This window comes from Oculina patagonica, chromosome 7, assembly GCF_052425735.1.
Source record: "Oculina patagonica isolate OP01 chromosome 7, crgOcupat, whole genome shotgun sequence".
In the NCBI taxonomy this organism is placed as follows: domain Eukaryota; kingdom Metazoa; phylum Cnidaria; class Anthozoa; order Scleractinia; family Oculinidae; genus Oculina; species Oculina patagonica.
Window position 1 is genome coordinate 17,263,690 of NC_135764.1, and position 13,052 is coordinate 17,276,741.

The 13,052-nt window shown below is 41.7% G+C and overlaps 1 protein-coding gene across 1 annotated transcript in view; it reads right to left on the reverse strand.

The window, feature by feature from the left end:
• Positions 1-13,022, reverse strand: part of LOC144661471 (zinc finger protein 830-like) — a 29,924-nt gene extending 16,902 nt beyond the window's left edge. Inside the window, exons 1-4 of the mRNA XM_078522249.1 lie at positions 12,913-13,022; positions 12,480-12,576; positions 4,605-4,673; positions 4,013-4,081 (exon numbers count right to left, since the gene is read on the reverse strand). Of these exons, the coding sequence (XP_078378375.1) occupies positions 4,013-4,081; positions 4,605-4,673; positions 12,480-12,576; positions 12,913-12,995 (318 nt within the window). The 5' untranslated portion in view covers positions 12,996-13,022. The remainder of the gene's footprint in view (positions 1-4,012; positions 4,082-4,604; positions 4,674-12,479; positions 12,577-12,912) is intronic.
• Between the last annotated feature and the right edge of the window lie 30 nt (positions 13,023-13,052).

A 13,052-nucleotide genomic window follows, 5' to 3' on the forward strand; every position in this document is an offset into this window, starting at 1 on the left:
AAGGATTTACTCATCTTTTATTTGGGATTTACTTACTGTTTCTGGGAGTCAAACAACATATTATGTTGTAAGTAGCTTTATGCTGTAATTTTCAGTCATTACCGGTATGTTTCTATTTTCACACTTTGTCTGTTAATTTTTATTCTCAGCTGTAATGTGCTTTTTTATTTTGTTTATGACAACTGTTTTATAATGTTACCACAAATGTAATGCAGTCGATAACTGGCAACTTTTGACTCTGTCGGTCGACAGGGCAAATTTAGCAAGTGCGTGTCTCGAGAAGCTTTAGCACAGTTTTTGCCTGAGTTTTGGATAAAATCATCTTCAAACGTGATTTCAATGCTTGCCCAATGGTCTGAAAATTACGCAGGTGATAATTTACAAATTGAACTTTGAGGAGTCAATTTGTATTTAGTAAGTATCATAGTTGATGTACTACAACAAAATAGGATATTTATCTGCTTTAATCGCTTTCTGTGTTGGGTTTACTCTTGTGTTTACTGCTCAATTTTATAGTAAAATTTCGGTTTTGGGAAATTGTTGGTAACCTGTCTGTAGACTGTTTGTGGCCTGTCGGTAGCCTGTCGGCAACCTGTCGGTAGTCTGTTGGCCTGTTGGTAACCTGCCAGTAGCCTGTCGGTAGTCTGTTGGTGGCCTGTCGGTAACCTGTCGGTAGTCTGTTTGTGGCCTGTCGGTAACCTGTCGGTAGTCTGTTGGTGGCTGTTGTAACCTGTCGGTAGTTTCGGTGGCTCGGTACTGTCGGTAACTGTCGTAGTCTTTTGTGGCTGTGGGTCCTGTCGGTAGTCTGTTGGTGGCCTGTTGTTTACAACCTGTCGTATTTGTGTGGTTACCTTTATGGGGTTTGTGGACATATTTTTTGGTTGGTGGTGTCGGTAACCTCCGGTAGCCTGTCAGTAGTCTGTTGGTGGCCTGTCGGTAACCTGTCGGTAGTCTGTTTGTGGCCTGTCGGTAGTCTGTTGGTGGCCTGTTGGTTTACAACCTGTCGGTTATTCTGTTGGTGGCCTGTCGGTAACCTGAAATAGTCTGTTGGTGGCCTGTCGGTAACCTGTCGGTAGTCTGTTGGTGGCCTGTCGGTAACCTGCCGGTAGCCTGTCAGTAGTCTGTTGGTGGCCTGTCGGTAACCTGTCGGTAGTCTGTTTGTGGCCTGTCGGTAGTCTGTTGGTGGCCTGTTGGTTTACAACCTGTCGGTTATTCTGTTGGTGACCTGTCGGTAACCTGAAAATAGTCTGTTGGTGGCCTGTCGGTAACCTGTCGGTAGTCTGTTGGTGGCCTGTTGGTTCACAACCTGTCGGTTATTCTGTTGGTGGCCTGTCGGTAACCTAACAATAGTCTGTTGGTGGCCTATTGGTAACCTGCCGGTAGCCTGTCGGTAGTCTGTTGGTGACCTGTCGATAGTCTGTTGGTGGCTTGTCGGTAACCTGTCGGTAGTCTGTCGGTGGCTTGTCGGTAACCTGTCGGTAGTCTGTTGGTGGCCTGTCGGTAACCTACCGGTAGCCTGTCAGTAGTCTGTTGGTGGCCTGTCGGTAACCTGTCGGTAGTCTGTTTGTGGCCTGTCGGTAGTCTGTTGGTGGCCTGTTGGTTTACAACCTGTCGGTTATTCTGTTGGTGGCCTGTCGGTAACCTGAAATAGTCTGTTGGTGGCCTGTCGGTAACCTGTCGGTAGTCTGTTGGTGGCCTGTCGGTAACCTGCCGGTAGCCTGTCAGTAGTCTGTTGGTGGCCTGTCGGTAACCTGTCGGTAGTCTGTTTGTGGCCTGTCGGTAGTCTGTTGGTGGCCTGTTGGTTTACAACCTGTCGGTTATTCTGTTGGTGACCTGTCGGTAACCTGAAAATAGTCTGTTGGTGGCCTGTCGGTAACCTGTCGGTAGTCTGTTGGTGGCCTGTTGGTTCACAACCTGTCGGTTATTCTGTTGGTGGCCTGTCGGTAACCTAACAATAGTCTGTTGGTGGCCTATTGGTAACCTGCCGGTAGCCTGTCGGTAGTCTGTTGGTGACCTGTCGATAGTCTGTTGGTGGCTTGTCGGTAACCTGTCGGTAGTCTGTCGGTGGCTTGTCGGTAACCTGTCGGTAGTCTGTTGGTGGCCTGTCGGTAACCTACCGGTAGCCTGTCAGTAGTCTGTTGGTGGCCTGTCGGTAACCTGTCGGTAGTCTGTTTGTGGCCTGTCGGTAGTCTGTTGGTGGCCTGTTGGTTTACAACCTGTCGGTTATTCTGTTGGTGGCCTGTCGGTAACCTGAAATAGTCTGTTGGTGGCCTGTCGGTAACCTGTCGGTAGTCTGTTGGTGGCCTGTCGGTAACCTGCCGGTAGCCTGTCAGTAGTCTGTTGGTGGCCTGTCGGTAACCTGTCGGTAGTCTGTTTGTGGCCTGTCGGTAGTCTGTTGGTGGCCTGTTGGTTTACAACCTGTCGGTTATTCTGTTGGTGACCTGTCGGTAACTGAAAATAGTCTGTTGGTGGCCTGTCGGTAACCTGTCGGTAGTCTGTTGGTGGCCTGTTGGTTCACAACCTGTCGGTTATTCTGTTGGTGGCCTGTCGGTAACCTAACAATAGTCTGTTGGTGGCCTATTGGTAACCTGCCGGTAGCCTGTCGGTAGTCTGTTGGTGACCTGTGATAGTCTGTTGGTGGCTTGTCGGTAACCTGTCGGTAGTCTGTCGGTGGCTTGTCGGTAACCTGTCGGTAGTCTGTCGGTGGCCTGTCGGTAACCTGTCGGTAGTCTGTTGGTGGCCTGTCGGTAACCTGTCGGTAGTCTGTTGGTGGCCTGTCGGTAACCTGTCGGCAGTCTGTTTGTGGCCTGTCGGTAACCTGTCGGTAGTCTGTTGGTGGCCTGTTGGTAACCTGTCGGTAGTCTGTCGGTGGCCTGTCGGTAACCTGTCGGTAGTCTGTTGGTGGCCTGTCGGTAACCTGTCGGTAGTCTGTCGGTGGCCTGTTGGTAACCTGTCGGTAGTCTGTTGGTGGCCTGTCGGTAACCTGTTGGTAACCTGTCGGTAGTCTGTTTGTGGCCTGTCGGTAGTCTGTTGGTGGCCTGTTGGTTTACAACCTGTCGGTTATTCTGTTGGTGGCCTGTCGGTAACCTGAAAATAGTCTGTTGGTGGCCTGTCGGTAACCTGTCGGTAGTCTGTTGGTGGCCTGTTGGTTTACAACCTGTCGGTTATTCTGTTGGTGGCCTGTCGGTAACCTAACAATAGTCTGTTGGTGGCCTGTTGGTAACCTGCCGGTAGCCTGTCGGTAGTCTGTTGGTGACCTGTCGATAGTCTGTTGGTGGCCTGTTGGTAACCTGCTGGTAGCCTGTCGGTAGTCTGTTGGTGGCTTGTCTGTAACCTGTCGGAAGTCTGTTGGTGGCCTGTCGGTAATCTGTTGGTGGCCCGTCGGTAACCTGTCGGTAGTCTGTTGGTGGCCTGTCAGTACCCGGAGTTTTGGCTGTGAGCTGTGTTGTGAGTCGTTGGTGGGGCGCGGTAGTCTGGGCCTGTCGGTAGCCTGTTGGTACGGGTGTCTGTGGTGGCCTGTCAGAACCTGTCGGTAGCCTGTCGGTGGCCTGTCAGTAACCAATCGGTAGCCTGTCGGTAGTCTGTTTTTGGTCTGTCGGTAGCCTGTCGGTTTCCCGTCGGTAGTCTGTTGGTGGCCTGTCGGTAGTCTGTTGGTGGACGGCAGTTGACCAACAGTCGGTTACATGGAGCTGTTCTTCACAATTACCTGTTTGGTTAACCATGCAATCACTTCATTTTACAGTTTGAAACTATTAAAACGCTTACCACTGAAAACGCTCTAATGGAAATGGCTTTGAAATGCCTAGTAAACATACTTCAAATTAAAATAATCAATTCAGCACAATTTTTTAAGGATAAGCGTTTCTTTGCCATTTGTTTATTGTTATCCATTTAAATGGCTATGTGTTAGCTTATGTTTCCCCATGGAAGGCCACATATTAATTTAAGTCACAAAGTCGATTGGACCTTTTATAGTGTGCCCATACTACAATGCAAACCACATGCAGCTTACCTTATCCTGGCTTGTTCTCTTTAATGCTGGGCTTACAAATGTGGAGTCACTAACATGAGTTGTGTTTAGCTGTGTCAAAGAAACGTCCATAAGGAGGCTTATTAGAGGGGGCTTTATAGAGCTTTTACGGTAGGGACAAAAAACAACAAACAAACAAACCAGTTTCAAAAAATTCAAACCAAACATATTTAAACTGCAACATTAAAACATGCAGGCTGACAGTTAACAGAAGCAACATCAGAAATCTACTAGCCTGTTAATCATCATTGTCACGCCCCTTACAAGATACCTAACAATATCACGGACTTACAATTACACAATAAATAAATTACCAACAATAACAGGACATTGCGTTAAAGAGCAGTGAGAGTAATTTGTAGCAATTCCTCAGTGTAGTTGCATCTAGCAATGACTCTCTAAAATCTCTGGCCCTCCAGAAAATAGGAAAAAACATTTTTGAGGGGGGCGGGGGAGGGGAGAAATTTATTCAAAGCACTAACGAAATGCTCTAGACATTTAATAGCTCAACACTTTGTCACCCAGCTGTTTTTTATGGCAAATAACACAAAACAAAGTTGTCCACTGTGCTTACTTTTGGTGTCTGTTTTACTTCTGTGACTGGCTGATCTTTACTTGACTTCCCTTTTAAGTTTGCCAAGTTCTGCAACAAAATTTTGCCACACTTTTCATTAAGATTTATGTTGTATAATACCCAATCGTATATTATTAGCCTAAAACAATAAACCCAGGACGAGGCTCTGGGTACCAAACTATAGAATTTGTGGGGTTTATTCCCCGGAGCCTCCTAGTGATGTCTATTGTTTTAGGGAATCGTTGGGCTATTATATTTTATGTCATAGTCTTACACTTCAAGTTTGAAATTATACTGTAAATAATCAAGTAGTATCCAGCACATGAATTTTCCACAACTTTCTTTAGAACTGCTTTTTTAGTTTAAACTTTACAACAGCAACCTCTGACATAACTCTAATTTTTCTAAAAGGAGGCCAATAGAAATGATTTAATCAAATTCTAGCACTTTTAACTGGCCTATAGTTAATTGAAGGCTTAAGCGCAAGAAACACACTTTGTGTTTTGGCCAAATTGAAAATTGTCACAAACAACTCCAAATTTGGCACGCAAGTTTGTTTATGTGTGCTCAACACTGCCCTGTATTTAATTTTGCTGGTCTTTCCTTCGTTTTCGCACATGCAAAAAGACAAGGTTTTTGCTTGCGCGGCGTCTTTTGACTTTTCTTTTACAAACGATAAACAAAGGAAACCTTTTGTTTCTCAAGACGATGAAGTCAGCTAGATTTTTAGGGTTACAGTCCTAGCCCTAACGCAAAAGGTAACCCCAAGGCCTTAGGGTCGGGGTTAGAGTTTCAGATTAGGGTTACAGACTTAGCCCTAACGCAAAAGCCTAGCCCTAACGCAAAAAAAAAAGTTTAACACTTACCCCAAGGGATTAGGGAGTTTTTTTAAGCCGTTTCAAGTTAAGTTTAGGATCAGAGTCAGCCTCAACCTTTAATAGATCGCGCTTTTAATGCAGTAAGCTTTCACGCCAGTTTGCTTGCAGCTAGCTTTTTCTACAGTCTGCTTGCGGTTAGCTAGTTTTTGTTGTTTCGGGCAAGACTATTTTACTCTGTTACCGTTAGCTGTAATTTGCCGAGGTGAAAGTGAAATAAAGACTGATTGTTGATTGAATACGTTTGCTCGTGTTGTCACATTATACTAGTTTTGCTTTCAGTTGAGTGCCGCCGGCTTGCTCTCACTTCTATCTCCACTCCTTAAATCATCATCACACATCTACAAAATCCTGCGAAAACAAGATAAACTTATGAGGTTTTCGTTCGCACGAATCGATAGATTGATTGATGAATATTTAATGAGGCACAGAAAAATTTTTGGCGAGGGGAGGTCCCCTGCCAAACCTATAAAGAATTTTTTAAAGTCTAAAACCAGGTCACTTCTCGGCAACTTTGTCGCGGCAGAACCCAAGCGGACCCTGTAAAACTCGCGTTGACAAAATTCCCGGCAAGAAACCTCTTGTTTTAGGCCTTCTATGCGGCCAGACTCAAAACTACCTTGTTTGCAACGTTTTTTCCGAAGCGCTAAACAGCGCTGTTGTACAAAACAAAGGCAGAAACGTCACTCAGTTCGTTCGAGCGATGTTGTAAACTTACGGGTATTCAGACTTAATGATGTCCTTCAACCACCTGGCAGCCGCACTTACGCTAAAACTAACCAAAGGCTTCAAATGATTTTCAGGAACAAACGGCCATTTTTTTTTCTCTTTCCTCTCACGTGACACCTATCAGGTGACATCGCGTCACAATGTGTTAGATCCAGTCCTTTTTGTAAAGCGAATCCTCAAAATGGTGGCTAGGAACTAAAAGCATGGCTCTGACACGTTTTTCAACCTCTCCGGACAGTTAAATAACGCTTGAAGGAAAGATTTACACGCGATGTGTCGAAAAACTCATGCTGCTGGCTGACTGTGGAGAACGTAAGCTTTAATTTGCAAAACGCCTTTGTTCTTTGCATACGTAATTTCTAAAAAACGAAGCTAGATTCAGCGAATTTGAATACAGATCAATGTTAAGCACACATAAACGAACTTGCGTGCGAAATTTGGAGTTGTTTGTGACAATTTTCAATTTGGCCAAAACACAAAGTGTGTTTCTTGCGCTTAAGCCTTCAATTAGAACCACTTAAGGTTGGTTCACATGAATGCAGCTTAAACATAACTATGAAAGAATATTAACAGCAAACTTTTTTCTGTTTTCAGCTTGGAATCATTGGTTATAATAGGGTAAAGAAAACAAGTTATGACCAACAAAACATTTTGATTACCCTTTGTAATCAATCAGTAATCAAACAAATTCGAACATCTAATTTGCTGAGTTCAATAATCAAATCAATTAAACAACATCAAATGCAATTTGACTTAATCTGATTCGATTTTATGAAATGAATGTTCGGAATGCATCTGACACCTTAAAATAAGTAAATCATGTATGAGTAATCATAATCAACCTTTTTATCGACTTTTTTGCTTGTTTACAAGCAAAATGGAAAGATATAGTGGGGAAGCTTGTCACCCTCTTACCGAATTCCGCACATAGTTGTTAACTCTCAAGGGACTGTTTTTATTTCTCAAGGGATTACTTTCTGCTGTGGGTGATCAAAGCGTCTCACTCAATAGTAGTGCGTCAACACTTGTGATCTCGTAGAAAAAAACGTGACTTGTCAAATTTACAAACATTATTTTTCACATGGCTTGTTTTCCTTTGTTCTTCAAGGCTGATTATATTGAATAAACCCCGCTAATTAGCAACTGTCTGAAAAGCTGGGGGTGGCTTTGATTGTAACAGGGGAGAGCGGGGCTGATATCTAATATTCCCCTAGGGGGTTATCAACTTTAATAATCCCCTAGGGAAATATTACGATAATATTCCCCTCATAGCTTCATCAGGCGATTAGGTCGACTGGTTGTTCGTGAACTTATAAAGAAGGCTGCCGCACTGTGATTGGTTGGATTTCAACAGCTGTGATTGGTGCATTTCGATCCTCGCTGTTTCTGTGTCCTGTTGTTCCCTCAGCGGTCCGCTGCCGTACAGTTCTCCTGTTGTTGTGTTTTTTTATTGTGGGCATCCATGCTTCAGGAATTTCAATTCCATTATTCCTATTCATATTACTAGGGTGAAGTCTTGTGTGAATTGCCTCTTTGACCCTGCGTTTGTACCAGTGTGGGTCACGATCAATAAACTTTACCTCATTCCAAAGCAGGTAGTGTCAGGTGTTGGTGTGTTCTGCAATGGCAGAGGTCTGGGTACGGGCGAGTCGGATATCCCGGTCATGCTCTTTGATCCTGTCTTGCATAGGTCTTCCGTATCACCGATGTAAACTTTGCCACATTCACAGGGAATCCTGTAAATAACGCCATCTTGCTTAGTGGAATCAACAGCGTCTTTTTGCCGTACTAGGTGTGATCGTAGTGTGGTTTCCGACTTGAAAACAGGGCGCACACCTTGTTGTTGTAGGCAGCGGCGAAGTTTTACGATATTAACTATTTCGATTTAAGGCAAACGACAAAGTTTACTACTTTTAACCAAGCCACAGTATGAGTCGCAAAGCGCCCAGCTGTTGCGACTGACAAATACAGCATTTCCCCCGTGAAGATGAAAAAAAAATGCTTGAACTGAACTACAAAGAAACTATTCTAAGTTAAAATTCTTTAAAAGACGTTTGAATTCTTCCATGATAATATTATGTTCAAACAACAATGCCCAGGATAAACCTTCTACTCATACTTCATGCAAAATAGTGGGTATCTCGAAGAGATCTTTGATTAATTATGTTTTATCAATGTTACATTGAGTATGAATGTCAATCCTTCGGAAACTCTGATTTCTGAAGGATCAACAATCATACTATTGTGTCCAATTGACCAAATTTTATTGTGAGTTTGATTACCAGTATGTATGATTACCGAACTCAATTGAATGATTGGTGTTCGATTGGGTCTAATTGTCAAACGCTTGATTAGTTACCCCGGGAATTGTTAAAAACAGAATATGCAAGCAGATCTGAGCCATCACATCTGCATGTACAATTCAATTCTTTGTTATGCTATACCATAGCCTGCGTCGCAGCGGGACGTGCCACAAAACAGGTCCTGGTATAGTCCGTCTACACAATGGAGCCAAAAAAACTTGTTCCGATATCCCACAGGTTTGCAAGCATCTGTGCATTCATTTCTGATGGGTAGTTTCACATCACTCTAACACACTTTTGTTTTGGGGTCACGCTGACAGTCCTTGTTTTTCCCATGCAAACAGAATGTCAGAGATTTCTTAATTAAAGATAAATTGCAAAGAGCATTCAGAGTACCTTGCGTAACAGACAATTTCGAATTCTCTCCGAGCACACAAAGCAAGGGAAGCAAACTTGTTCGTTTCGCAGACATCTTTAGTTGGCCGTTGAAAAGTTTCACCTGGTCTCTTCTCCATCAACGAACCATCAACTCGCTTATCCCGTAATCTTGGGTGATCTCTGAGTTGTTTTCAACAGCCTCCGCTTCAGCAACAACTTTGAGCTTAAAAGCCATGTTGTAAGAAGCACGGCGAACTTTTGGCATGATAAAAATGATCACGGACGACATGTAAACTAAGTACAAGTACAAGATTCCTTGCAATAACTGTAGTTGGAGCTACATTGGAGAAATGGGCAGATGTCTACAGACGCGAAGAAAAGAACACATCACAAACGTTAAACATTGTAACAAAGGATCGAACATTGCAAACCATGCATGGATGAACGACCATCAAATTGATTTCAAAAATGCAAGAGTCATCGACAAAGGAGACTATCACGTGCGAAAAACTCTTGAGTCATGGCACACTGCCATGACAACTGAAGCGGACAACAATGATAGGTCCATGGTTCGTACAATTTCAGGCAAACAAAATTCAAGGACTTTTTAAGGACTTTTCAAGGACAAAAAGTTGTTTTCAAGGACTGATCGAGCTACATGTCTATGCACTATCAGCCATGTTGCCCCTTCTAACAAAACTGCATGGCAAAGAACCCCACATCAGAGGCCTGGTGCAAGCCCTGGTGCATGAAATTGAGGCAAAGATCTACGTTATGCTTTAGGCGTTCAAGTTTAAGACGGACATTTTCGCAAGTTACAGTATTTTCGTATTTTTGAAGTTGTTCCTCATCAAACTTTCTTTACCAAATTAATATAATTTATCAAAAAAGTAATAGGGCGTGCAAGAAGCCCTAAATTTCAAGGACTTTTCAAGACCTAAGGAGGAAATTCAAGTACTTTTCAAGGACTTAACCAAATTCAAGGACTTTTCAAGACGACTGCTAAAATTCAAGACCTTTTCAAGATTGTACGAACCATGTAGGTCATTACCCCCACAATATTCTATTCTTTTAAAAAAGTTCTCTTTTATTATCAAATTCTCACTATTTTTCTTGTCACCTTTTTACACATTTTTATCCTGTAATTTTTTCACACATATTTACCCTATCACCCATGTCCAATATACACGACCTGATACGAGTGGACCTGATACGAGTGGACAAAACCATTGTCGACTCGACAAATGAAGTTGCGAGTGGAGAAATGCATATCATTATCGAGACTTAGAAATTTTCCACTATGTTGTATAGAGCCCTGCGACAGTTGTCGGGTCGTACAAGTGGACAACATAATTGTCGATTGGAGAAACACCTGAAACTCGCTAAACGCAATGTGTATACGTTTCAAAAGTGTGCCAAAGAAACACGCTAAACACAATGTATATTCTTCGTTCTAAAAGTGTCCCAACGAAACACGCTAAACACAATGTATATTCTTCGTTCTAAGTGTCCCAACGAAACACGCTAAACACAATGTATATTCTTCGTTCTAAAAGTGTGCCAACGAAACACGCTAAACACAATGTATATTCTTCGTTCTAAAAGTGTGCTAGCGAAACTGACGCTAAACACAATGTATATTCTTCGTTCTAAAAGTGTGCCAACGAAACACGCTTAACACAATATATATTCTTCGTTCTAAAAGTGTGCCAACGAAACACGCTAAACACAATGTATATTCCTCGTTCTAAAAGGGTGCCAACGAAACACGCTAAACACAATGTATATTCTTCGTTCTAAAAGTGTGCCAACGAAACACGCTAAACACAATAGAGTTTTCCGATTAAACGGAAATGGAACGACTTTTTCCGGCGCCTGTTATAGCTAATTAGATGCAAAGTGCCGTTTGTTTCAATTTGCACAATGAAGTTTCAGTTATTATATATTGTTTACGAGCAGATTAAATTAGAAATCCTTTCAGTAAATACAATGTCTCGTGGTGGAATGCAAACTATATTCTTTTTAAACTGCTTGACTGAAATCAAGATACAATGTTTACGTATCACAGTTTTCCCAGAAAAATATATTGAAAACAGCAGTATATTTTCTGAGACAACTGAAGAAAAATGTTTTTAGGTGCAAAGTATCCATGGTGTAAAAAAATAGTTACTGAAAGGAGGCGGCTTTTTTATCGCATACATAAAAGCCTGTGAAACCTGTGAAACTCACAGGTAACGTGAAACAAAGAACGACCAAGACAACAGAGAACGAAAAAGTTCTTACACCAGAGTAAACCCCAAACGTTAACGAACATTTGGAACTTCACACTTCTCTACGGTTTTGCAACTTTGCTTATTGCCACCATGTACCTAATAAATAGAAAGATGGGAGTTGAAAAATGAGGCGGTATCTTTTTGTTCTATTGTTTTCTTTTCATTTGCACATAAAAATTCCACGGGCAAACATCACATATCACCTTTTTTGTTACACCACTGACGCGTAATTTTTTACGTGCGTGAAAAAAATTAGAGACAATGTATGAACGGCCTGAGTAAACGTGTACGCAAGCCGTTCATACATTGTCTCTAATCACGCTAAACACAATGTATATTCTTCGTTCTAAAAGTGTGCTAGCGACACTGACGCTAAACACAATGTATATTCTTCGTTCTAAAAGTGTGCCAACGAAACACGCTAAACACAATTGTATATTCTTCGTTCTAAAAGTGTGCCAACGAAACACGCTAAACACAATGTATATTCCTCGTTCTTAAAGAATGCTAGGGAAACACGCTAAACACAATGTATATTTCTCGTTCTAAAAGTGTGCCCAACGAAACACGCTAAACACAATGTATATTCTTCGTTCTAAAAGTGTACCAACGAAACACGCTAAACACAATGTATATTCCTCATTCTAAAAGTGTGCCAACGAAACATGCTAAACACAATGTATATTCTTCGTTCTAAAAGTGTGCTAGCGTGCTTAGCTTTTTCTGTTCAATTTTTTTGGTTCCAATTTAGTCGCCATGGCAACTAAAATGGTCTTAACTTGAAAGGTTATAAGGCGCTATAATCATTGGCCAAAGATTGGATACCCTTTCCCACACAAAACTTCTACTTTTTTGGGGGCCAGGTATTTGATATGGATCTGCAGAACAAAACAAGTACCCCCCCCCCCCCAAAAAAAAAAAAAATAGAAGGATTTCTTTCTCTTTCTCTTTCTTTTCTTTCTCCTTTTGGTGCATGTCGAAATTTTTAACAACCATTAAAAAAAATTAAATACGGATAAAAAAAGCACAGTTTTTCATTAGAACCTTTCAAAAGGAAAGCCATGCTTGCCTGAGAATATGTTTAACAAAACAGTAAAGATAAGTGTTAATGAAGCTTTCATCTTTTATAGCTTATTGAATGCATTTAGGTAAATTTGATCTTTTGTGTGAATAATGATGAATTTACTTCTTTTTCTGGTGAAACTTGTCTGTTAAAATTGTAATGTATTGCAACGTGATGTAAATTAAAGCTGTTCTTAAAGAAATAAATAAAAATGATAATAATCGTGAAAAGGGATAAGAAGTGTTTCAGTTTACCTCTTTATGCTTTCTCCCAAGAACGTGTGAAGTCCACAGAATTGCACTCTTTATAGGTATGTCACACAGGACGCAAAACAACTGCCCAGCACTATTGTATCTAAGAAACGTCAAGGTAGCTTCACAAAACTTTCTATTGTAATATTTTGTACAAATAATATTGTTCTCTGGGCCAACTTCATAATACCGGCCATTCGGAAGGTGCATTTCTCTGAACTTCGTGGTCCATGGTCGGACTGCAGACTAGTACTGTAAGGTACGGCTTCAATTCCAGTAAAACAGTTGCTGTTCTGTTTCTGTTTTTCTAATGGCGATGCAGGTTAACTTCTAACAGAAGCAAACATTTTCAACTTTTAACACTTTAGTGACCAGGTACTATGAAGTTTAGTCTGTACCATAACTGAAACTAGAAATTCAAGGTATATAAAAAGGATATTTTGCCAACGGAGATTCAATTTTCTTTTTCATTTCTTTCTGACTTTTTACCAGACGAATGTTAACCTTCTTGGCCGCCATTTTGAAATGATTGTTAACAACCGCTGTACATAAACATCGTACACTAGAATCCAGACT